Source organism: Chiloscyllium punctatum, chromosome 15, assembly GCF_047496795.1.
Source record: "Chiloscyllium punctatum isolate Juve2018m chromosome 15, sChiPun1.3, whole genome shotgun sequence".
NCBI classification, from domain to species: domain Eukaryota; kingdom Metazoa; phylum Chordata; class Chondrichthyes; order Orectolobiformes; family Hemiscylliidae; genus Chiloscyllium; species Chiloscyllium punctatum.
This window is the reverse complement of record NC_092753.1, coordinates 4,807,684-4,834,816: the sequence shown is the minus strand read 5'-3', so window position 1 is coordinate 4,834,816 and position 27,133 is coordinate 4,807,684. Positions and strand designations below refer to the sequence as shown.

The 27,133-nt window shown below is 47.8% G+C and overlaps 1 protein-coding gene across 5 annotated transcripts in view; it reads left to right on the top strand.

The window, feature by feature from the left end:
• The window catches only part of LOC140485993 (H(+)/Cl(-) exchange transporter 4), a 213,875-nt gene that overhangs the window by 32,467 nt on the left and 154,275 nt on the right, over positions 1-27,133 (top strand). For 3 of the 5 annotated variants that reach the window (XM_072584493.1, XM_072584497.1, XM_072584492.1), the window contains exon 2: positions 19,183-19,334. In XM_072584493.1, the coding sequence (XP_072440594.1) occupies positions 19,191-19,334 (144 nt within the window). In that variant the 5' untranslated portion in view covers positions 19,183-19,190. Of the gene's footprint in view, positions 1-18,791; positions 18,819-18,903; positions 19,108-19,182; positions 19,335-27,133 lie in introns of those variants that run through there. The other 2 variants (XM_072584496.1, XM_072584495.1) reach the window with 2 other exon arrangements.

Here is a 27,133-nt window from a genome sequence, read left to right as displayed (position 1 = left end):
CCCAAAATGCAGCACCTCACATTTATCTGAATTAAACTCCATCTGTCATTCCTGAGCCCATTGGCCCATCTGGTCCAGATCCTGTTGTAAGCTGAGGTAACCTTCTTCATTGAGAAAAAAGTGAGGACTGCAGATGCTGGAGATCAGAGCTGAAAATGTGTTGCTGGAAAAGCGCAGCAGGTCAGGCAGCATCCAAGGAGCAGGAGAATCGACGTTTCGGGCATGAGCCCTTCTTCAGGAATGAGGAGAGTGTGTCCAGCAGGCTAAGATAAAAGGTAGGGAGGAGGGACTTGGGGGAGGGGCATTGGAAATGCGATAGGTGGAAGGAGGTCAAGGTGAGGGTGATAGACTGGAGCGGGGGTGGGGGCGGAGAGGTCAGGAAGAAGGGGAGGGGAAATGAGGAAACTGGAGAAATCTGCGTTCATCCCCTTGTGGTTGGAGGGTTCCTAGGCGGAAGATGAGGCGCTCTTCCTTCAACCGTGGTGTTGCTATGGTCTGGCGATGGAGGAGTCCAAGGATCTGCATGTCCTTGGTGGAGTGGGAGGGGGAGTTGAAGTGTTGAGCCACGGGGTGGTTGGGTTGGTTGGTCCGGGTGTCCCAGAGGTGTTCCCTGAAACGTTCCGCAAGTAGGCGGCCTGTCTCCCCAATATAGAGGAGGCCACATTGGGTGCAGTGGATGCAGTAAATGATGTGCCTGGAGGTGCAGGTGAATTTGTGGCGGATATGGAAGGATCCCTTGGGGCCTTGGAGGGAAGTAAGGGGGGAGGTGTGGGCGCAAGTTTTGCATTTCTTGCGGTTGCAGGGGAAGGTGCCGGGAGTGGAGGTTGGGTTGGTGGGGTGTGTGGACCTGACGAGGGAGTCGCGGAGGGAGTGGTCCTTTTAGAACGCTGATAGGGGAGGGGAGGGAAATATATCCCTGGTGGTGGGGTCCGTTTGGAGGTGGCGGAAATGACGACGGATGATACGATGTATATGGAGGTTGGTGGGGTGGTAGGTGAGGACCAGTGGGTTTCTGTCCTGGTGGCGGTTGGAGGGGCGGGGCTCAAGGGTGGAGGAGCGGGAAGTGGAGGAGATGCGGTGGAGGGCATCGTTGATCACGTCTGGGGGGACAATTGCGTCTCAATCTCCCCCCAGACGTGATCGACGATGCCCACTACCGCATCTCCTCCACTTCCCGTTCCTCCACCCTTGAGCCCCATCCCCCCACCCCAGGGATATATTTCCCTCCCCTCCCCTATCAGCATTTTGAAAAGACCACTCCCTCCGTGACTCCCTCGTCAGGTCCACACCCCCCACCAAGCCAACCTCCACTCCCAGCACCTTCCCCTGCAACCGCAAGAAATGCAAAACCTGCGCCCACACCTCCCCCCTTACTTCCCTCCAAGGTCCCAAGGGATCCTTCCATATCTGCCACAAATTCACCTGCATCTCCACACACATCATTTACTGCATCGGCTGCACCCGATGTGGCCTCCTCTACATTGGGGAGTCAGGCCGCCTACTTGCGGAACGTTTCAGAGAACACCTCTGGGACACCCAGACCAACCAACCCAACCACCCCGTGGCTGAACACTTCAACTCCCCCTCCCACTCCACCAAGGACATGCAGGTCCTTGGACTCCTCCATCGCCAGACCATAGCAACACCACGGTTGGAGGAAGAGCGCCTCATCTTCCGCCTAGGAACCCTCCAACCACAAGGGATGAACTCAGATTTCTCCAGTTTCCTCATTTCCCCTCCCCCACCTTGTCTCAGTCAAATCCCTCGAACTCAGCACCGCCTTCCTAACCCGCAATCTTCTTCCTAACCTCTCTGCCCCCACCCCCACTCCGGTCTATCACCCTTACCTTAACCTCCTTCCACCTATCACATTTCCAATGCCCCTCCCCCAAGTCCCTCCTCCCTACCTTTTATCTTAGCCTGCTGGACACACTTTCCTCATTCCTGAAGAAGGGCTCATGCCCGAAACGTCGATTCTCCTGCTCCTTGGATGCTGCCTGACCTGCTACGCTTTTCCAGCAACACATTTTCAGCTCTAACCCTCTTCGCTGTCCACTACACCTCCAATTTTGGTGTCATCTGCAAACTTATTAACTGTACCTCTTATGCTCACATCCAAATCATTTATGTAAATGTCGGAAAGTATAGGACCCAGCACCGATCCTTGTGGCACTCCACTGGTCACAGGCCTCCAATCTGAAAAACAACCCTCTACCACCACCCTCTGTCTTCTACCTTTTGAGCTAGTTCTGTATCCAAATGGCTAGTTCTCCCTGTACTCTGTGAGATCTAACCTTGCTAATCAGTCTCCCATGGGGAACCTTGTCGAACGCCTTACTGAAGTCCATATAGATCACATCTACCACTCTGCCCTCATCAATCCTCTGTTACTTCTTCAAAAAACTCGATCAAGTTTGTGAGACATGATTTCCAACGCACAAAGCCATGTTGACTATCCCAAATCAGTCCTTGCCTTTCCAAATACCTGTACATCCTGTCCCTCAGGATTCCCCCCAACAACTTGCCCATCACTGACGTCAGGCTCACTGGTCTATAGTTCCCTTGCTTGTCCTTACCACCCTTCTTAAACAGTGGCACCATATTAGTTGACCTCCAGTCTTCCGGCACCTCACCTTTGACTATCGATGATACAAATGTCTCAGCAAGAGGCCCAGCAATCACCTCTCTAGCTTTCCACAGAGTTCCTGATCAGGTCCTGGGGGTTTACCCACATTTATGCATTTCAAGACATCCAGCACTTCCTCCTCTGTAATCTGGACATTTTTCAAGATGTCACCATCGATTTCCCTACTTCTAATATCTTCCATATCCTTTTCCACAGTAAATACTGTTGGAAAATACTCGTTTAGTATCTCTCCCATTTTCTGTGGCTCCACACAAAGGCCACTTTGCTGATCTTTGAGGGGCCCTATTCTCTCCCTAGTTACCCTTTTATCCTTAATGTATTTGTAAAAACCCTTTGGATTCTCCTTAACCCTATTTGCCAAAGCAATCTCATGTCCCCGTTTTGCCCTCCTGATTCCTTCTTAAGTATACTCCTACTGCCTTTATACTCTTCGAAGGATTCACTCGATCTATCCTGTCTATACCTGACATATGCTTCCTTCTTTTTCTTAACCAAACCCTCAATTTCCTTAGTCATCCAGCATTCCCTATATCTACCAGCCTTCCCTTTCACCCTGACAGGAATATACTTTCTCTGGATTCTCGTTAACTCATTTCTGAAGGCTTCCCATTTTCCAGCCGTCCCTTTACCTGTGAATACCTGCCCCCAATCAGCTTTCGAAAGTTCTTGCCTAATACCGTCAGAATTGGCCTTCCTCCAATTTAGAACTTTAACTTTTAGGTCTGGTCTATCCTTTTCCATCACTATTTCAAATCTAATAGAATTATGGTCGCTGGCCCCAAAGTGCTCTCCCACTGACACCTCAGTCACCTGCCCTGCCTGATTTCCCATAAGTAGGTTAAATTTTGCACCTTCACATCCTGAATCAGAAAATTTTCTTGTACACACTTAAAAATTCCTCTCCATCTAAACCGTTAACACACTGGCATTAGAGTCAGTCTCAATACCAGAAACTTGGAAAGTTTGTTTCTCAATTTCCCTCTGGCCACTAGGGGGTCTATAATACAATCCCAATAAGGATCATCCCTTTCTTATTCCTCAGTTCCACCCAAATAACTTCCCTGGATGTATTTCCAGGAATATTATCCCTCAGCACAGCTGTAATGCTATCCCTTATCAAGAACGCCACTCCCCCTCCTCTCTTGCCTCCTTTTCTATCCTTCCTGTAGCATTTGTATCCTGGAACATTAAGCTGCCAGTCCTGCCCATCCCTGAGCCATGTTTCTGTAATTACTATGATATTCCAGTCCCATGTTCTTAACCATGTCCTGAGTTCATCTGCCTTCCCTGTTAGGCCCCTTGCATTGAAATAAATGCAGTTTAATTTATTATTACCTTGTCCCTACCTGCCCTGACTGTTTGACTCACTTCTGTTCTCAGCTGTACCCATCTCAGATCGATCTCTTTCCTCACTATCTCCCTGGGTCCTACCCCCTCCACCTTACTAGTTTAAATCCTCCCGAGCAGCTCTAGCAAATTGCCCTGTCAGTATATTAGTCCCCTTCCAATTTAGGTGCAATCCGTCCTTCTTGTACAGGTCACTTCCACCCCAAAAGAGATTAAAAAATGCAAATCCTTCTCCCATACACCAGCTCCTCAGCCATGCATTCATCTGCTCTATCCTCCTATTCCTGCCCTCACTAGCTCACAGCACTGGGAGTAATCCAGATATTACTACCCTTGAGGACCTCCTTTTTAAGTTTCTGCCTAACTCTCTGTAATCTCCCTTCAGAATCTCAACCTTTTCCCTTCCTATATCGTTGGTTCCAATGTGGACAGTGACCTCTTGCTGGCCCCTCTCCCCTTTGAGAACATTCTGCACCCTCTCTGAGATATCCTTGATCCTGGCACCAGGGAAGCAACACACCATTCTGAATTTTTGCTGCTGGCCACAGAAATGTCTGTCTGTACCTCGGTCTAGAGAGTCCCCTAACATAATTGATCTCTTGGAACCCGCCGTACCCCTCATTGCATTATTGCCAGTCTCAATACCAGAAACTTAGCTGTTCATGCTACTTTCCCATAGAATCCATCACCCCCTACATTTTCCAAAACAGCATACCAGTTTGAAATGGGTATAGCCACAGAAGGCTCCCACTCTAGCTGCCTACATCTGTTACCTTTCCTGCAGCTAACCCATCTATGTGACTGTGTCTGCAACTTTCCCCCCTTTCTATAACTGCCATCTATCATCGCTTCTAACTGCCTCTCCAACTGATCCATTCGATCTGATAAGATTCGCAACCAACAGCATTTATTGCAGATATAATCCACAGTAACCCTTAAACTCTCTTTAAACTCCCACATCTGACAAGAAGCGCAAATCACTCGACTAAAGACCATTTTTGTTCCTTCACAATCTACAGCCCCAGAAAATAACACCCTCTTATTCCTCTACAAAAGACTGTTCCAGGTTAAATTACTAGTCATGGCTTATATTTTAAGAGACATATCTCAAAAAAAATCAAGAAAGAACCCACTCTACTCACTACTGCAGACTTTCTGTAGGCCACACTTAAAAGCAATACACGTATCTGTTTCTGTGCTGTGAACTTGACTCAGACAGTTCCTCCAAGATCAGTTGTGAATTTCACTGTTTGTTAGTTTTCCCCGACGCACTCCGATGTCCAGCAATACATGAATTCAAACAGCAAAAGCAGTAACTGTGCAGGTTCACTACTGTGTGAGTTTCTTTCTCTCTCTCCCGTGGACTGACCTCACCATATGCTTCCCTTGTCTGCTCTTCTTCCTTTTAAAACTGCTGTTGTTTTGACTTTTTTTTTCAAAGTTCCAAAACAATGCAGCAGCGTATAAAACAGTAATTGCTGCTCCTGGAATTGTAGGAAATCACCTCCAGCACCTAAAATACCTCAATAAAGGAGTAGCTGTTACAGCCAGAAATTTGTCCTGTACTCCATCTTGGATTACCCAGAATCCCCATGATCTGATTAAATGGTAGAACAATCTGGATGGGTTGAAGGGCCTCCTATTAATCCAATATTCCTTGTTATGTAATGCTGCCTAAGCAGGTTAGAAACTCTGTGCTCAGTGCTCTGTACACAGTAACTGGTACGTGCAGCATATAGCTGAATTACCCTCCATTTCATAGTCTAAGAGCTCTGTATACTGAGGCCAAGTATGAAGACCTGAGCTAGTGTGTTAGTGTGCTTGTCAACCTTGCCAGATTATCCTGGACTCCCTTGGGATTACAGGGCATTAATGTGTGCAACCATTAGGAAAATAAATCAGTGTTACTGTCCCCCCCAGGAACCGGGAAACCAAAGTGACCAAATTTACCGTTTGACCCCCAAATGACAAACTGGCCAGCGTCATACCACTTCTTTGCAACTTTTGTGAACAGCAGTAATATGTATTCATCATGAATGAGTAGGTCAGTCATGATCAACTATGAACCATAAGTTAGACATGGAATAGGAAATACCACAAAAACTGTCTGAAATGTCTATATGGTCCTGGTTTGAGGTGCACAGTTCACCTCAGGGTAAAGTGAAAAGTCACATAACACCAGGTTCTAGTCCAACAGGTTTATGTGGAGACACTAGCCTTCGGAGCGCAGCTTCTCCATAACCACCTGATGAAGGAGCAGTGCTCCGAAAGCTAGTGCTTCCAAATAACCCCGCTGAACTATAGCCTGGTGTTGTGTGGTTTTTAACTTTATCCACCCCAGTCCAACATCGGGACCTCCACATCATGACCACCCAAGGGTAGGAAGAGTACTTTTAGTTGCATACTTTTATGATCAATATGCTTTGAGAAGATATTTAAACTTGCTTCAAGCTGGGAATCTGTCCTACCCCCTGCTAAATGATTATGCAGAAGTGGCATCAGCCCCTTCTTTCTTTCCTGGACAGTGGGAACCTTCTGGAATGCATTGTGGTGTAAGCTATTTCTCTGCGTGTCTTCCAAAGAGAGCTGGCCTGTTTCTTGACTGATGAGGATGGGTCAATAGAAAGGAATTGTCCAAAGTCTTCTCTCCCCTTATGGGCCACTGGGTTTTAAAAATCCTTTTCTCTTTTGCCTCTGTAGGGAGATAATGCGGCTGACAGTGGTTTGCAATATCTTAGTCACTGTGCAATCATGGGGCAGGGTTGAGGCAACAATTATTACAATCTTGGCTGAGACCACAAACTTAAAAATAAAATTCAAATTCCCAGTTATTAACCAAAAAGACCATGCAGCAAGATTCCATGTTGTGAATGAAACCTCCTGCCTACTGTGATAAAAACAGAACAAATCTGACTAACTTAACACTGCATCTCATTAGGCCTCCTAATTAAACCAGTATTCCAAATAGAACACTCCCAGATCCCATTTAACATTTATGGATTCATCCAACCATCAAATTACATTTAGTTTTGTGATTGGTCATTTCAATTGGCTTGCAACTGAACAAAGGTGTGCCACAGCTCCCAGGAATTCACTTGATTCTCCTTATTTTCAATGCTATTTCCCAATTATTGCAATGTGTTTCCTGGATATTCTCCCTCTAGCATCGAGCTAGGCAAGCCCTCCTTCAATAACTCTCAGATTTGAATTTCTCCAGCCTGTGCACAGGCATATTTTGGACCCTTCTGTTGTAACCCCAAATCAGAAACACTCCAGGCTGCTGAGCACCTAGCTGTTTCCTGTCCTGGCTACTTGCAGTGGTTTTTCTGCCTGTTTCATCCTGCTCCAGTCAGGTTCACCCACTCCCAAATGTACCATAGGATTGAATTTAAATTAGCTTTTATTGTTACATGTCCTCCTTCACATGAGTACAGCAAGACATTTGCAAGCTGTCACTTACGGCACCATCTTTTGTACAAAGGTACCCGGGTACCACGTCTTTGTGTTTTTTTAAGATTCCCTACAATGTAGAAACTGGCCCTTCAGCCCAACCAGTCCGCACCAACCCTCCAAAGAGTAACCCACCCAGACCCATTTCCCTCTGACTAATGCACCTAACACTATGGGCAATTTACCATGGCCAATCCACCTTAACCTGCACATCTTTGGACTGTGGGAGGAAACCAGAGCACCCGGAGGAAACCCACGCAGACACAGGGAGAATGTGCAAACTCCACACAGACAGTCGCCCAAGGCGGAATCGAACCTGGGACCCTGGTGCTGTGAGGCAGCAGTGCTAACCACTGTACCACCATGCCACCTACATGAAGCAGGAAAATACGGAAAGCAAGTTAAGAAGTTAAACATTACAGTCCTTCTGACACTAGAACGTAGAAAAACAAAGAAACACTGTTAATACTTTGACATCACAGTCCATGTGGACCTGGCAGTGAGGGACTCACACTCCTCACAAGAGTTTGACCTCACCCTCACCCCCATCCCTCGGGATCTCCCTGCTCCCTCTCTCACACCCCGGCCTTCGGGGTCTTTTTGCTCCCTCCCTCACCCCCATCCCTCGGGGTCTCCCTGCTCCCTGTCTCAGCCCCATCCCTTGGGGTCTCCCTACTCCCTCCCTCACCCCCATCCCTCAGGATCTCCCTGCTCCCTCCCTCACCCCAAGCCCTCGGGGTCACCCTGCTCCCTCCCACACACCTGGTCCCTGGGGTCTCACTGCTCCCTCCATCACCCCCATCCTTCGGGGTCTCCCTGCTTCCTCCCTCACCCCACGGTCCCCGCGGTCTCCCAGCTCCCTCCCTTGCCCCCATCCCTCGGGGTCTCCCTGCTCCCTCCCTCACCCCCATCCCTCGGGGTCTCCCTGCTCCCTCCCTCACCCCCATCCCTCGGGGTCTCCCTGCTCCCTCCCTCACCCCCATCCCTCGGGGTCTCCCTGCTCCCTTCCTCAACCCGGGCCCTCGGGGTCTCCCTGCTCCCTCCCTCACCCTCCATCCCTCGGGGTCTCCCTGCTCCCTCCCTCAATCCCCATCCCTCAGGGTCTCCCTGCTCTCTCCCTCAACCCCATCCCGTGGGGTCTCCCTGCTCCCTCCCTCACCCTCCATCCCTCGGGGTCTCCCTGCTCCCTCCCTCAATCCCCATCCCTCGGGGTCTCCCTCCTCTCTCCCTCAACCCCATCCCGTGGGGTCTCCCTGCTCCCTCCCTCACCCTCCATTCCTCGGGGTCTCCCTGCTCCCTCCCTCGCCCCCATCCCTCGGGGTCTCCCTGCTCTCTCCCTCAACCCCATCCTGTGGGGTCTCCCTGCCCCCTCCCTCGCCCCCATCCCTCGGGGTCTCCCTGCTCTCTCCCTCAACCCCATCCCTCGGGGTCTCCCTGCCCCCTCCCTCATCCCCATCCCTTGGGGTCTCCCTGCTCCCTCCCTCACCCTCATTCCTCGGGGTTTCCCTACTCCCTCCCTCACCCTCCATCCCTCGGAGTCACCCTGCCCCGCCCTCACCCGCATCCCTCAGGGTGTCCCTGCTCCCCCTCTCTCCCCAGGCCCTCAGTGTCTCCCTGCTCCCTCCCTCACACCCCGGTCCTCATGGTCTCCCTGCCCACCCTCCCTCACCCCATCCCTCGGTGTCTCCCTGTTCTCCCTCCCTCACCCCCAGACCTCGGGGTCTCCCTGCCCTCTCCCTCACCCCATCCCTCGGGATCTCCCTGTTCTCCCTCCCTCACCCCATCCCTCGGGGTCTCCCTGCTCCCTCCCTCAACCCCATCCCTCGGGGTCTCCCTGCCCCCTCCCTCACCCTCCATCCCTCGTGGTCTCCCTGCTCCCTCTCGCACCCCCTCATTCCTCGGGGTCTCCCTGCTCCCTCCCTCAATCCCCATCCCTCAGGATTTCCCTGCCCCCTCCCTCTCCCCCATCCCTTGGGCTCTCCCTGCTCCCTCCCTCTCCCCCATCCCTTGGGCTCTCCCTGCTCCCTCCCTTCCCCCATCCCTTGGGGTCTCCCTGCGCCCTCCCTCACCCCATGCCTCGTGGTCTCCCTGCTCCCTCTCGCACCCCCCCATTCCTCGGGGTCTCCATGCTCCCTCTCTCACCCCTCCATTCCTCGGGGCCGCCATCTCCCTCTCTCACCCCCATCCCTCGGGGTCTCCCTGCCCCCCCTCCCTCACCCCCATCCCTCAGGGTCTCCCTGTTCTCTTTCTCACCTCCATCCCTCGGGGTCTCACTGCTCCCTCCCTCACCCCCATCCCTCGGGGTCTCCCTGCTCCCTCCCTCACCCCCCCCATCCCTCGAGGTCTCCCTGCTCCCTCCCTCACCCCCAGCCCTCAGGTCTGTCTGCTCCCACCCTCACCGCCATTTGCCATTGACATCGGGGACCATTTTTGTCACAGACTCGCACCTCGCAAAAGGAGAGTAGTTTAGACTAAGAAAAAAAGAGTTATGAAAGAACAGGAAATAAATATAGCGGAAGAAATAAATGCAAAAGCGGACAGAGCAAAGAAACCCCGTGTGTGAAGCAGGTGCCCACTGTGCTGCCACCCGACCGCCATCTTGGTGCCCATAGTTGGGATACCTAAACTAAAGAATCTTCCCACCCCCAGATACCATCTCCATAGCAACCTGACATATACAGCCTGTTTTCGAATGGAAACTCCAATTCATTGTCTTTAACTTCAAACCTACCCTTGGTTACCAGTTGCCTTCAAATCTTCTGGGGAAATTGTTGGAATGATTTAAATTTTCTCCTGAGTCCTTGGAGACAGAGCGTCTCCTCAAGTGATAGTGAGGCTTTTGTTGTTTACCTTGTGATATCATGGAGTCACTGCCGTATCAAAGAGAGACTGTAATCGTTCCAGCCCCGCAGATAAGGCTCCCTTTCATTTGCCCTACATTTAACCGTTGCAGTTTCCAACATGAACATAACTTTGTGACGTACACATTTATAAATCTGCCATAATCCTTGTGTGCTCGTTTGGCCCCTGCTCAGAGATTCCGGGATTGAAATGATTCAAAGCAGATGCCTACCCCTTCCTAAAGCTTGGGCCTTATCAAAGCCACAGACTGTGGTCTATGACAGTGTACAGATGGGCAGGTACTGCCTTGTCTTGCTTAGATCCTGTGTCCCACTGCATGTTGTCTGCTGACATTTTCTTTAGGAGGGAGCGTACCTGTTGGGTGATTGCTCATTTTGTGCTGTGTGTTTTAACCTGCAGCACTGCTTAATGGCCTCCGGCTAATACACAGCAGACTTGAAGGAGTTATTGTGAAACAGCTGAAAGAGAGACTCGCATTTAACATTTTCACAGCTCAAGATGTTTTAAGCCCTTCACGGGCAGAGAAGTACTTTTTGAAACATCTCAGGAATTGTTAGTACAGTAACCTCCACCTACATGACCCCAGTTCAGCTGCATATTCCTCATAGCAGCATTACTGTTTATTTGAATTCCCTCACAGGATATGGGCACTTCTGGCCAGGCCAGCATTTGTTGCCCATCCCCAATTGCCCAGAGTGCAATTAAGGGTCAGCCATATTGCTGTAGGTCTGGAGTCACATGTAGGCCAGACCAGATAAGGATGGCTGTTTCCTTCCCTAAAGGACATCAGTGAGGTAGTTGGGTTTTTCAAACAATTGGCGCTGTTTCCACAGTCATCATTCCGTCCTTAATTCCAGGTTCTTTATTGATTCAAATTCCACCATTTGCCGTGGCAGGATTTGAACCCGGGTCCCCAGAGCATTCACTGAGTTTCTGCCCCATGTTCCAAGCACTTTCAAGGGCTTGGCTGATTTTCCACAGGCAACGTCTCCTGCGTAAGCTGGTTTGTGCAATCTGCCCAAAGTGGCACACTTAATTCCCAAACCACCTCCCACCTCAACTTTATGCTCAAGTCCATGGAGCACGACTTGAAACTCCAACTTTCTGATTCGGAGAGAGCAGAGTCATAGCTGAGTTGATAGGGGCTGAGGGGGACACCAGTCAGATAAAAGGTGAATAAGTTAAGGGCTGGAGGACAACCTAGCTGGAGGGCATTGGCTTAAGGTGGGAGGGGACAGACTTAAAAGGGACCGAAGGGACAACTTTTTCACACAGAGGGTGGTGCGTGTATGGAACGAGCTGCCAGAGGAAGTGCTGGAGGCTGGTACAATTACAACATTTAAAAGGCATCTGGACGGGTATATGAGTAGGAAGGGTTTGGAGGGATATGGGCCAAGTGCTGACAAATGGATTAGTTTAGGATATCAGGTCGACAATGATGAGATGGACCGAAGGGTCTGTTTCCACGTGGAACTGCTCTATAACTCTATCACTTGCATTGTGCAGCTTCTGAGAGTTAAAGGTGATCTCAGCCATTGACAGAAGAGTTGAGAGGTGTGAAGGATATTGACCTACAAATACCAATGTTTAAAATTAGCCTGAGATTATCAAAGGTGTTGATTGATTGAATATAATTCAGATAGCACCATAAAGGTCCATTAGTTTGATTCCTGTGATGAGAAAACAGTTTATTAGGAAAAATCAAGTGGAATGAGCCTATATTCTCTGAAGTTGACTGAGAGGAGATCTCATTGAAATGTATAACATTCTTCAAGAACCTGACAGGATTAACCATCTCGAGTGGTGGAACACAGTGTCAGAATAAGAAGTTGGCCATTTAACAGAGAACTGAGAAGAAATGGTTCAGTTCAAGAGGGTTTTGAAGTTCAGGAGTTCTCTCCTCCAGAGAGCTGTGGATGCTCAGTCAGATCGGTAGAATTATGGGTGCTAAGAGAAATAAAGGATGTGAGAATAAGGCTAGAAGGTGAAGTAGAAGATCAGCCATGATCTTATTGAACGGCAGAAGAGGCTTGAGGGGCAAAGTGGACTGTTCCTGCTCCTATTTCGTACCTTATCTTAGATTAGATTACTTACAGTGTGGAAACAGGCCCTTCGGCCCAACAAGTCCACACCAACCTGCCGAAGCGCAACCCACCCATACCCCTACATCTACCCCTTACCTAACACTATGGAACTATGGACAATTTAGCATGGCCAATTCACCATTTTTGGACTGTGGGAGGAAACCGGAGCACCCGGAGGAAACCCACGCAGACACAGGGAGAATGTGCAAACTCCACACAGACATCGCCTGAGGTGGGAATTGAACCAGGGTCTTTGGCACTGTGAGGCAGAAGTGCTAACCACTGCGCCACCGTGCCACCCACTTAATCCGGATTCAGTATTGAATTTAGATTTGCCGTGGATGCAGACAGAAAAGAGGCGTGTGAACAATTTGGTAGTCATGTGCAGTTTCATTTTTGCATTGGCTTGCCAGTTTAAGAGATTAAGATCCCTTATCTGTAGTCGGATACAGACCTGTCTAGACAGTAATTAAGATTTGTCTAGGGCAAAGGTCATTTCTTATAAGTTAATTGTTGCAAGACCATCAACATGCATGATGAGGATACATACTGCTTGTTGACAGGATAGTATACTGGGAGTAACAAATGTGCTGGTGTGAAGAGAAACTAAACCTTGGAGTGATGCCAACGTTTCTGAGCCAGATCATTGTATTTTAATGTGGGTTCTCTCAAAATAGAGGCTGCCCTCACATAACAACCACACGGGGAATAGTGCAATCTCTGGAGGTCTCTCAGCACCCACGAGAGATGGGCATAGACCCTTTGTTGATACATAGTCAGAATGCTTGTAGGGTATTTCCAAGTTCTATTTTGGTTTTTAACTTTGGTTTCCAAATCTTGCAATTTTTTTTTTGCTTTTCTGTAATTTAACCACGGACTGCTGCCACCGCATACTATTTTGACATTTCTGGCCCATTGAGATAGAAGATATCGTTAGTGGATACACAAGTCAGGAGTGTGACGGAATGCTCCCCACTTACCTGGATGAGTGCAGCTCCAAACACACTTAAGAAACCCAGTGCCATCCAGGGCAATGCAGCGTGTTTGATTGGCACCCTGCTTGCCACCACCATCATCAGTAACAGTGTATACCATCTCCAGTTTGATCTGGAGTATCTCACTCAGGCTCGTTCAATAAGGAAGGAGTCTGGGTAAAATTAAAATCAAGGAAAGGGTGAATCAAACACAAGTTACCATGGAGAAGGAAATGCCAATGTTCAAAGACCCAGGATACCACGGGTAAAGGAAATACCTGTTTCACCCGGGCAGCTGCCAAACACTGTTTAGAACAGGATTCATGTCACAGTCTTCAACACAGACTGTACCGATCTTCCGAGACTGGGGAGAATGCGGCCAGGGAGAACACTGAAACTTTGGCAAGAGACACTGTAGTAGAAGAGGTAGTAATAAATGTATTTCTTACACGAATATGTATTCGTAATGGAAGGAAAGCATAGTGGGTTTCATGGTGAAGGTATTTGGAAAGGTTATTACTGAAGAATGCCTTAAGTAACAGCCACGCTGTTGGAAATGATGGGAGAACACTCTGGGTTATCCCCATGGTCCCTCTAACAATGTTTACCGTTTTCATGTAGCTTGTACCTTGTCGCTAAATTGGAATAAACCAGATCTCATTTAAGACGAGTGATCTCTTCTGTAGAGTGATTTCCCTCAACCACACTAGGCCCGGTGTTGGGAAAGAGGACGGTCACAGCAAATACACCAGCATGATGAGCAGGGACATCTTACAACATTCCAGGCCTGCAGCCTTCCAAAGAACCTTGTATTCCCACAATTCTGGCTTGGGTTACATTTCCAATTTCCTCTGCTCCATCATCGCTGGCTGTTTTAAGCTGCCCAGACCAAAATGTATCTCACGAAAATCATCCATCTTTCCCTGTTTCCTCAAGGAGTTCTGCAAAACCTGCCTTATCACCTGTCCTCATATCGCTTTATGTGACATGCTGTTACATTTTATCTGTGCTCTGGTGAAACACCTTAAGGCTCCAAGTGTTATCTGACAACCCAGCTGTTCTTGCTTTTGTAATACAGTGAAGCTCTGTACACCTAATGACCGTTGGCCTCAGAGATGCTAGAAAGCCTTTATTAGGCAATCACCTGATGAAGGAGCGTCGCTCCGAAAGCTAGTGTGCTTCCAATTAAACCTGTTGGACTATAACCTGGTGTTGTGTGATTTTTAACTTTATTAGAAGGGATGCTTTCCCTCTGCTCTTAGGTGACTGAATAGCAGGCCAACACTTGGATGATATGGTGCTAACGGTTCTGGCATGAGTTTCAGGTAAATTGTGGCATTGGTAGTTCAAGTCACTTAAAAGGTATAATTTGGTCAATTGGCTGATTGAAACCAGGAAGCAAGGAACATATTTGCTATTCTTTACCTGAGCGGATTGGACACAACATGAGGATAATTACTACCAAGCAAATACTCCCAGAAGACAATGTTCTGGAAGATCTTACACCCAATGTGAGTTCACTCTGTCTGGTAAGGATGGGGTGGTATCTGGCTTAAAGTTGCTGTGCTCACCTCCCACTAAAACTACTCACTGTCATTCTGCTCGGGATCTTCACCAGAGGTGATCCAGGTTCTGGCTTGAAGCGAGGGGGAGGAACGTCAATCCAAATATTGAGATTCATGCACAATGCCTCAAGCTCTTTTCACTGGGAAATGAAAGTGTAATGTAGTCTTGGGTCCACTCACTTGCATGCGTGAATCTTTAACTTGAAACACTGCTTAAAGGAGCCCTCGGTTACAATTTGTTTGAGATTTTCCAACTTCATTTCACTGATTTTTCATAACCTTCGGGAAACCCAAAGTTTAAGATTGGAGCTACGCTGGTCAACTGTTGTTATTCTAAATACCTGTAACGTGACTCAGCAATCTCGCACCAGGACTGGTAAACTAAATATAGACTCTGTTGATATAAAGGTATATTATAGGACTTGAGTATTACCGAAAATACCATATTTTGTCAAATCCTTTAGCCTTCCACAATCAGGACCATTTGCAAGAGTCAAGGAAAAGCAATATTTATACTGTGTAGGAGGAGAGTGCTGATTGGTTGACAAGTTTGAATTCTGGGAGAGAGTTGCTCACTAGTGTAGTTTTCCCTTAAGTTTGGTGGTTTTTACAAATTGTCCTGATGAGTGCAAGACAAAAAAAAACTGCAACACTCCAGCTTTGTACTGACTATACGCAAAACGATATTACTGCGGACAGATTCACAGGAATTATTGTTACAGGAAAACACAGTTGCAAATTGCTCACACTACATGCTGCAGTCTAGATTATGTACTAGCTTCTGGTTTTATGTCCCACACCTTGGCTCCTTGCTTGTGATTAGCGTGTTCCCTTTTAAAGTGATATCAGTACAGCCAACCTGCTTCAGCTGCAGCGTGGTGTCAGGGAAGCTCAAGGAGAGTCAGGACTCTCAGGAAGGCTAATTCCAGACCTCAGTCACCTCCAGTTTACCGCCAAAGAGCAATATATGAGGAGGCCGTGATCCTTTAGAGGGCATGGCACCAATCTGTGCTGCTGGAAGGCATTGAGGAAGGAGATGTGGCTGTGGTAGTGAGTCTGCTTCAGGATGTGGCTCGAGAGCTTCAGGGCAGAGGAGATGACCTGGGCGGGGTGGAATGCGAGAGAGAGAGAGAGACTCACTGAGGTCCTTGTAGTGGGAGGATGAGAACTTCTTCAAGGTGGGCAGTACCTTCACAGTAAGGTTATAGTCAACTAGGAGAAGCGAGGATTCAGATGCTGGAGAGCTGAGTCGAGGGTGTGGTGTTGGAAACACTCTGGACTCTGATCTCCAGCATCTGCAGTCCTCACTTTCTCCTAATCAATTTGTGCTGGAAGACCTGACACCCACTCTCTTTGGCATTGTCTGTGACCAACAAAGTCAGACCACAGCAGCCACATTCACCGATCTGAAGCATGTGCTGAGAACGAACAGTTCACTAAGGCCATTGGCTTGATTACATTGGCCATGGACACCAGCCGGAAAGTTGCTGTAGGCCATTCTGCCCCAGCAGGCTTCACCCTAGGTCAAACTATGATTAGCCGCAACCGTGTAGCCATCAGGGCTCCTCCCAGCGAGCTAGCACCGGGAATGCAAAAGCATAACAATTGCAGGTTCAAATACCGAGGATGCTCTGACAGGGACAGGTAGTATGGGTCAGAGGAGAGCTAACCAAGGGCAAGAACTTGGCTCCACGTGTAAGTGGTTGGCAGAGCAGGGCAATACTTTGCTGCTTGTGTCTGTGAAAGGGCAGCCAATAATAGACCAAGGCATGACGGAAAGCTTGGATAAAAGTTCAGAACGTCGCATTATCGTTTAGAATCCCGAGTTCACAAACTGGAGGAAAATAGGCTTTTGGTAGTGTTCAGTTCCATGAAGGTTTGTTTTGTTTTTCCCTGTAAACAAAAAGCCCACATCAGTAAAAATGGCCATGAGTATGATCGCCTGATTACTTCATAGTGGCCTGAATTTCCTGATGGCCAGGTAATGTGGATGGGAGTTGTGTATGGGGTCTCTGCAGAATCCCATGCACAGCAGACTGCAAAGCAACTTGGGAGATTCTGTTCGTAAATGTACATTTAGAGTGGAGAATTCCAAGTTCCACTGTAGTTAAATAAACAGGTACTCGGGAAAAGTTAGGCTATTAAGTGTCCAGTCTGGCCCCCGGGTAGCCATTAAGCTGACCCCGCCAAACTTACACTGTCAATTACATCTTCCCCCCCACCCCAGAACGAGACCCAACACCTCAACCCAAACTACCTTAAATACACCATCATTTACCTGACCCTTGGCAGCTTGAGGCTTGGCAGCCTCCTTGGCACCCCATCCCTACCCACCTAACACTTTACCTGCCTGGCACCCTGCCCTCCCACCACACCGACCACACACCCTGGCCTTCCCTTTCAACAGGGGCTGTCAAAGTGGCTCTCAGTGAGGCTGGACCTTTAGGTTACAGAATGGGGCAATGACAGCTGCCAGAAGGTGAGCGTGGTTTAACCCTCCCCGCCCCCCCCTTAACCACCCCACCTTCCCCGCGCCAACCCCAACAGTTCCACGCAGCGAGGGACTTGTCAGAAATGGAACCCTGAAGGAGCCCTGGCCGGAATCTCCTGTCAGGAATGCGATCCTCTTTCCTGACAGGAAGACGGAACGTCGCGGCAAACAGTACGTGACTGGCCACTCCCGCTGTCTTAAGCTGCTGCACTGTCTCGTGGGCCAGGAAGGCTGGGCAGTAAGTGCCAGTCTTGCTGGCAACGTGACGCCCTCAGAATTCCTGGAAGGGATTTAGTCACCAGAAGGTTTTTCAGCTGGTTTAGATGTGCCATCTAAAGGTCAGTGACAGAACAACATAGGCTGAGGATTGTCAGTCAATAATTTTCCCAGAGAAACAAATGACGTGTGCTTGAGAGGGATTTAGAAATGAACGTCTTTGTTAGTAATAAAAGGGGGTGTTTAAATATTAGTTTCAAGACTTTAAAATTGGAAATCCCTGTTCACGTTCAGTTGTCTTTTTGTATTCTATGGTAGAAATCCTGAATTTGAGCAGGAGTAAATCCATTTAAACTCCTTCGTTTAATAAGTTAAAATTCACACAACACCAGGTTATAGTCCAACAGGTTTAATTGGAAGCACCAACACTGGCATCTCCAAACCATTTAATAAGGGTATGGATGATCTAGTTATGGCCTCACTCTACCAGCCCGTCCACTGCCTTCTGAATTCCTCATTGATCAAGAATCTGTCAAACTCGGGCTGAAGGAAAGCTGCACCCACCCAGTCAGCACTGCTGTCAGGGTGAAGAGAGTTCCTCAGCCTGCTGGCCTGGCCTGCTGAGGGGAGGAAAATTCTCCCCATCTCTGCCTTAACCGGGAGCGTTGAAATCATAGCGTCTCTCCGGTGTCTGGGTCTCCCACAGAGGGGAGCGTTGTCTTGATGGCTCACCCTATCACGCAATCCTAGGATGGTTACAGTGCCACAGTAGGCCACCAGCCTAGCACCCAGATGCTCGTCAGCAGCTCTTGGAGACACAACTTGCTCCTCCACACCTTCCCCCCCGTTCCCAAGCTGGTTAAAATATCTGTGGGGTGGTTTGATGTCACTGACGCACCCCCTCCCCCCCCACCCCACCTTCAATATTTATGCCTGACCTTCCCCCATTTTACCAGCCCAATCGTTTACATTTGTATAGCACCACTCATGAAAATTATCCTGAGTGCTTCATGACTGTTAGAGCAGGGCTTTCCCAATTTGTGACGAAGCAGGGAGGTCTGGGTGATAAAAGCTACGAGGCAGCTTTAAGCCTTTGTGGGTTTTTTTTAAAAAACGAAAAATTATTCGAATCACGGGCGTGGCTCCGAACGATTCGACTGTGAGGCCTGCAGCAGTCAAAAGGTAGACCTTGCATTTTTTTTTGAGAAAGCTATGAAAACTCCTTACAACTTTCTCGACGCCGCACCCAGAGCTCTTCCAGATCACTCCCTCTATAGCCCCCACTGACAGGACTGAGCGAGCCCTGTGTTATCCTGGCACACTCTCACAGTTTGCACTCAGGGATCACGGTGACTCTCCAGCCTTGAACTGGGATCCCAGTGGGAACAAGTTTGGCAACTCCGGTGCTGGAATGCTGTGGTTGCACTGTGCACCGTGTCGTAACAGCAGAACTTTTCTGACAGATTCTGAGGTACTGTTCAAATCATTTTCTTTCCACTGAGATGCTTTTTTTCTTGGCTTGACCCTTTCCTGTCCTTTTTAACAGGATCAAGAATGGCCACAGGAGGTGAGATGAATGGCTCTGGGAATTTACTGGACTTCCTGGGTGAAGCAGTCCCGGAGGTCGGAATGTACGAGGACTTTCACACAATCGACTGGCTAAGAGAAAAGTCCCGCGATACTGATAGACATAGAAAGGTATATTCATCCTTCTTTTGCTTGGCCATTTGTAGCAAGGCTGGGATTAAACGCCCATCTTTCGTTGCTCCTAAAAGGTTGGTGGGGAGCTGCCTTCTTGAACTGCCGCAGCGCGAGAGGTAAAATACTGACGCAGTGGCGTTAGGATTTTGACCCAGCAACAATTGGACAAATAGGTTCCAGTTTTGAGAGAGTTCGTATCCTGGGTGTGGCCTTTCAGGCGAGTGTTAGTTGGAACTGACGCCCAGCACACAGAGGTGCTGGGGAAAACCTTGCTGCAATGCTGAGGATCACACATGCAGCAGTAAACCCCACACACCAACAGGACGAGAACATGGAGAGCTGTGTGACTATACATCCAGTGTCAGGTGAGCTGCCTTTGATGCTAAGGCAGTGTATGACTGACCCGAGGCATCAAGGAGCCCCAGTAAAATCAGAGTCCGTGGAAATCTGAGAGACTTCTATGGGTTGGAGTCGCACCCAAAGGAAGGTGGTTGTGGGTAATGGGAGGCCAATCATCACCGTCCCAGTTTGTTGCAGTTATTTTAACCTAACGTGCACAGCACAGTTCTGACTGCGTCATTCCGTTCAACTCTGTTGTACTTCTGTTTTGATTGTCCTTTCCAGGAAAGGCATTAGAAAGTGAAATAGCAGAGGGTGTAATAAGAGGAGATGTCTAATAGTGCGGAGCTGTTAAATCACATCCCAGTCAATTTACTGTGAAGAGAACTTGTTTAATGCTATCCTTTCCCCTCTTAGGTGGAGTTTTGGTGTAAGATTGATTTTAAAACCTAACACTTTGCTTGGGAGCCAACAAGGACTTCATTTTCACTTTTGGTGCTTTGGTTAATAAGTTAACGACATCTGGATTTAGAATCATTGCTATGGGTTTAAAATTAATACTTTCTTTGCAATCTACATTCTCACGGCCAATCCATAAGCATAATTCAACAGTTCCTTCCATAAATGTAAGCCCATCTTCTCAGAATATTCTTCAACCTTTATACTTTAACATGTTGATGATTATGAATGTAGAATACCTACAATGGGGAAGTAGGCCACTCAGCCCACACTGATCCTCCCACCCCATAACCCTGCATTTTCCACAGCTGATCCACCCAGACTGCACAACCCTGGGCACAATGTGCAATTTAGCATGGCCATTCCATCTGCACAGCTTTGGACTGTGGGAGGAAACCCACACAGACACGGGGAGTATGTGCAAACTCCACACAGACAGTCACCCGAGGGTGGAATTGAACCCAGGTCCCTGGCACTATGAGGCAGCAGTGCTAACCACTGAGCCACCGTACCACTCCTTGTGAATTGAGAGCAGGAATAGGTCATTCAGGCCCTGTGGCCTGCTTTGCAATTCATTGTAATCATGTTTGAACTGAGTGTGACCTCAAATCCACATTCCCACCGAAAACCTTTCAACCTTCCCCTAACAAGAATTTAAAAATGTTCAAGGATTCTCTTCCCGCCACGGTTTCAGATAAGGATTCACAACTCTTTGAGAGAAAACATTTCTCCCAATCTCTGTTTTAAATCGGTGACTCCTGATGATAAACCAATGACCCGTAAAGCTGAAACCCTTGTCTGCGCATCGACCTAGTGAAGACCCTTCGGGACTTTATGTTTTACAATCAAGAGGGCACCTGTCGTTCTAAACACTAATCGATTAAATCCCAATCTGTCCAACCTTCTCTCTTAAGACAATGTGACCATTCCAAGAATCGGTATGGTAACCCTTTGCTGAATTGTCTCCAGTGCATTTACAGTTTTCCTTAAACAAGGTGACTGATACTGAACACAGATGTGGTCTGAGCAATGCCCTGTATAACTGAAGCATAACCTCCCTACTTTTGCATTCAGTTCCCGTGGTGATAAATGACAACATTCCATTAACCTTCCTGATTACTTGCTGTACCTGCACACTCATCATTTGCGATTCCTGTTCAGGAACACCCAGATTGCTGTGCAGTCTCTCCTGATATAGATAATTAGCTTCTTTTACTCTTCCCACCTATTCTTTCACACCGCCCCACATCATACTCTGTTAACATGCTTTTAACCGCTTACTTAACCTGTCAATCTATTTTTGTAACTTCCTTGTGTCATAGAGTCATGGAGATGTACAGCATGAAAACAGACCCTTCGGTCCAACCTGTCCATGCCGACCAGATATCCCAACCCAATCTATTCCCACCTGCCAGCACCAGGCCCATATCCCTCCAAACCCTTCCTATTCATATACCCTTCCAGATGCCTTTTAAATGTTGCAATTGTACCAGCCTCTACCACTTCCTCTGGCAGCTCATTCCATACACGTACCACCCTCTGCGTGAAAAGGTTGCCCCTTAGGTCCCTTTTCTATTTTTCCCCTCTCACCCTAAACCTATGCCCTCTAGTTCTGGACTCCCCCACCCCAGGGAAAAGACCTTGTCTATTTATCTTATCCATGTCCCTTGTGATTTTATAAACCCCTATAAGGTCACCCCTCAGCCTCCGACACTCCAGGGAAAACAGCCCCAGCCTGTTCAGCCTCTCCCTATAGCTCAAATCCTCCAACCCTGAAACATCCTTGTAAATCTTTTCTGAACCCTTCCTGCTCACAACTTACTTTCCTTCCTATCTTTGTGTCACCAGCAAATTTGGGCAACGTAACCTCTGTCCTTCATCTAAGTCATTTACATAAAACATAAACAGTTGAGTCCCCTATGGCTCACACGTTACATCTTGCCAACCTGAGAAAGGCCATGCACACATGCTGTCTGCTTCCTGTTAGCCACTTGCTCTTCGGTCCATACCGATGTGCTAGCCCCATGGTTCTGAGTAAGGGTCACTGGACCCGAAATGTTAACATTGATTTCTCTTCACAGATGCTGCCAGACCCGCTGAGATTTTCCAGCAACTTCTGATTTTGTCGCTAACCCCACACCGTGACTTTTTATTTTTTGCAATAATCTTTGATGGGGCACTTTAAGGGACACCTTTTTGAAATGTAAGTACAGCACATCCATCACACATTTTAACAGATTGACTGAATATTATCATCAGCCAGACCAGATCCCCTCAAAATATATTATGATGGTAGACTACATATTAATGTTTTCTTACTTTCAAGGTAAATTTTATTGGTCAAACTACCTGACATAATTTATTCAAACATTATGGTTAAAATACAACAAAAGAAAGAGGAATTTGGAATAACTTAACTCTATTGGAAAACTTAACAGAATAGTAGATTATTTTACTACGAAACAGTAACTGTTCCAATATAATAACATCCTATAAGTACACACTTGGCAAAAGGCAAATTCATAAAACAGATTGTCTCACATACAGTTCTGAAAAATGTGTTGCTGGAAAAACACAGCAGGTCAGGCAGCAACCGAGGAGCAGGAGAATCAATGTTTCGGGCATAAGCCCTTCTTCAGGAATGAGGAGGGTGTGCCAAGCAGGCTAAGATAAAAGGTAGGGAGGAGGGACTTGGGGGACGGGCGTTGGGAATGCGATAGGTGGAAGGAGGTTAAGGTGAGGGTGATAGGCCAGAGAGGGGGTGGGGGCGGAGAGGTCGGGAAGAAGATTACAGGTCAAGAAGGCGGTGCTGAGTCTGAGGGTTGGGACTGAGATAAGGTGGGGGGAGGGGAAATGAGGAAACTGGAGAAATCTACATTCATCCCTTGTGGATGGAGGGTTCCTAGGTGGAAGATGAGGCGCTCTTCCTCCAGGCATCGTGTGGCCAGAGTCTGGTGATGGAGGAGGCCAAGGACCTGCATGTCATTGGTGGAGTGGGAGGGGGAGTTAAAGTGTTCGGCCACGGGGCGGTTGGGTTGGTTGGTGCGGGTGAAGAATGCAGTTGGAGGCTGGGACGCTAAATGTCTTCAAGGCAGAGATTGATAAACTCTTGAGGTCACAAGGAATTAAGGGCTACGGGGAGAATGCGGGTAAGTGGAGTTGAAATGCCCATCAGCCATGATTGAATGGCAGAGTGGACTCGATGGGCCGAATGGCCTTACTTCCACTCCTATGTCTTATGGTCTTATTGGGTGTCCCAGAGGTGCTCTCTGAAACGTTCCGCAAGTAGGCGGCCTGTCTCCCCAACATAGAGGAGGCCACATCGGGTGCAGCGGATACAGTAAATGATGTGTGTGGAGGTGCAGGTGAATTTGTGACGGATATGGAAGGATCCCTTGGGGCTTGGAGGGAGGTAAGGGGGGAGGTGTGGGTGCAAGTTTTGCATTTCTTGCGTTTGCAGGGGAAGGTGCCGGGAGTGGAGGTTGGGATGGTGGGGTGTGTGGACCTGACGAGGGAGTCGTGGAGGGATTGGTCTCTCCGGAACACTGATAGGGGAGGGGAGGGAAATATATCCCTGGTGGTGGGGTCTGTCTGGAGGTGGCGGAAATGACGGAGGATGGTATGATGTATCTGGAGGTTGGTGGGGTGGAAGGTGAGGACCAGTGGGGTTCTGTCCTGGTGGCAGTTAGAGGGGCGGGGCTCAAGGGCAGAGGAGAGGGAAGTGGAGGAGATGCGGTGGAGAGCGTCGTTGACCACATTGGAGGGGAAATTACGCTCTTTGAAGAAGGAGGCCATTTGAGTTGTAAGGTAGTGGAATTGGTCCTCCTGGGAGCAGATGCGGCGGAGGCGGAGGAATTGGGAATATGGGATGGCGTTTTTACAGGGGACAGGGTGGGAGGAGGTGTAATCTAGGTAGCTGTGGGAGTTAGTCGGTTTGTAGTAAATGTCTGTGTTTAGTCGGTCGCCCGAGATAGAAATGGAGAGGTCTAGGAAGGGGAGGGAGGAGTCTGAGACGGTCCAGGTAAATTTGAGGTCAGGGTGGAAGGTGTTAGTAAAGTGGATGAACTGTTCAACCTCCTCGTGGGAGCACGAGGTAGAGCCGATACAGTCATCGATGTAGCAGAGGAAAAGATGGGGGTTGGTGCCAGTGTAGCTGCAGAAGACGGACTGTTCCACATATCCAACGAAGAGGCAGGCATAGCTGGGGCCCATGCGGGTGCCCATGGCTATTCCTTTGGTTTGGAGGAAGTGGGAGGATGGAAGGAGAAGTTGTTAAGAGTGAGGACCAGTTCAATCAGTCAAAGGAGGGTGATGCAGGAGGAAAGAACAATTCTGAGAGAGTAAAAGCCAGGAGAGATTCACCACCTTCCAATCCTGCTGAAACAACTGCTGAAAGCTAATTAAAAATCCTGGAGCTCTGAGAGCTTGACCACACCCGCTCGGGCTGCTTCTATTGTTCAAACGTTAATTTAAACTCAAGGCCTCGCAAGTTGTTTACCTTCTCATAGACTGCTCTGCACCTATTCCCCAGTGTGTCTCCAAAGGAAACCAGGACAAAACACACCTCTGAAAGCCGCAGCATCATCACAATATGATTTCTAGTTCACAATATCGTGAAAGAGGAAGGGTGACTGGACCCAAAACGTTAACTCTGATTTCTTTGCACAGATGCCGCCAGACCTGCTGAGATTTTCCAGCGATGTCTGTTTCTGTTTGTGACAGTGCCTGATGAACTTGTTCTTCTCCAAGAACACCATTTTAACATTTCCCTTGGTCAGAAGTTAAGCTAACTGGCCTGTAGTTTCCTGTGTTCTGCCTCCACTACAAATCTACCTCATTCACTACTTCTTTTGAGATCCTAGGATGAGATCCATCAGAATCCAGGCACTTGTCAACTTGCGTTCTTGGCTTTTTTAATAAAAAAATTCCATCCAATCTCTGACCTTCCCCTTGTCTTTGCATAATTATATGATCTTTCTTTAAGTTTGGTACTATATTTTAAGATGCTGAATTAATCACACTTGCTGGTACTATGAATATGAACTCAGTATTCCTGGTGGCTTCTGATAAGGTGCTGCGAATAGAAATTCCCTGCTTTTTCAAGGATTCTATTATTAATGTACGTTCACCAGTCAATGTGAGGATACCAAGACTGTGAAGTAATAATGCCCCTAGTTGTCTCCCCAATATTAATGCATTACTTTCTCAAGTGATTGCATGAAAGCAACTCTGTTGCTTCTTATCAAAACACTGTTACGCTAAAGCTAATGTTTTAAGTGGATGAAAACAGGCTATAATTCTCATGATTGTGCTATGTTCAGAAAGTGCACATTTTGAATGTACCCATTGTTTTATATTTACAGTGTAACTTAGTTGAAGATTGTAATCATGCCAAGATAGAGAAGAATTTTTTTTTAAGGAAAAGGAGAATACGAGGGGGTACTAACAGTTCTACATGTGAAGATATCCTGTATCCATATATCACTTTTCTTTTAATAGAGACAGTAATATGGAAATGATTTGTTTAAGTTAAGAAATAAGGGGAAGGTGATGACCTTGTGGTATTATCCCTAGACTTCTGGAGACCTGGGTTCAAATCCTGTTGTGATAGATAGTGGAAATTAAATTCAGTAAAAGTCTGGAATTAGGAGTCTAATGATGACCATACAAGAAACATCTAGTTCACTCATGGCCTGTTCACTAATTAGGGAAGGAACCACCATCCATACCTGCCCTGGCCTGTAGGTGACTACAGATCGATAGCAACATGGTTGACCCCTAACTGACCTCTGGGCAAATGGAGGTGAGCAATAAATGCTGGCCTAGCCCCAGGGATAACCAGAATAAAAACAAAATACTTCTAATTGTTGACAGCCGTGCTCAGAACGGATGAGAAGTGTGTAAGAGGTGTGTAATACTCTAGTGTGATAGAGCAAGGGTAAGGTCTCTCATCCTCTGTTATAGTCCCAGTCACAATCACAGAGTCATACAGCATGGAATCAGACCCTTTGGTCCAACCAGTCCATGCCGACCATAATCCCAAACTGAACTAGCCCCACCTGCCTGTTCCTGGCCCATATCCCTCCAAACTTTTCCTTTTCATGTATCCATCCATTAGTTGGTCTAAAGATATAAAGAGAGAAGTCACTAGCACAAAGTATCTCTACTCTTTGGATCAGATGTGGGCAAGGATCGGCTAATCTGCTCACTTTAACCCAGGATCTTATTTAAATCATTGAACATCTTGGTGCAGAGTAACAGTGTTAGCATTCCTGCAAGACCAGGTGTCACCGTGTGTCTGCATTCTCTTGTAATTTATACAAGCCTAACAATTAGTTCAGAACTGACCAAAGACTTGTATGTTAATCTACTTCTGGAAAGAAATCAAAGGAGGAAAGGAAGAGGAAGAAATAAATTAATCGACGCCTTTGAAAACCTCAAGGCTTCCCAAAGTGCTTTGCAGCCTGTTCTGAACAGTACTTCTGAAATGCAATCACTGTTGTAATGTAGGCAATGTGATAGCTGTTACATGTGCCCTCACTCATCATCTTCTCAGTGTGGGCCTTGGAGAGTCAACAAGATGGAGTTTATTGCGTCTCTTCAGCTACTCAGCTCCACATTACAATAAAGACTGTGGGGAGGACCAAGCCTTATCTGTCTCCCCTGTGTGGCAGAGAGTGCTTACTGCACACAGTTGTGTATTAACCCTTTCAGATCCTTCCAGACACACAGCAGCCAGTTTGTGTACATACAGCAAGTTCCCACAATCAGTGGTGTGTTTTAGTAGGATGGTTGAGGGGAAAATAGACACAGAAGAGAATGTCGGTGCTGTAACCTGAAATGATGCTAAGGGGTCTTTAACGTGCAGTCAAGAGGATTAGCATATTAACTGAATGGCAACCCCTCCATCAGTGCATTGCTTAGCACTGAACTGAAACGTCAGCTCAAATATTGTGCTCCGTTCTCTGGAGCTAGGCTAGAACCCTACCACCTCCTGA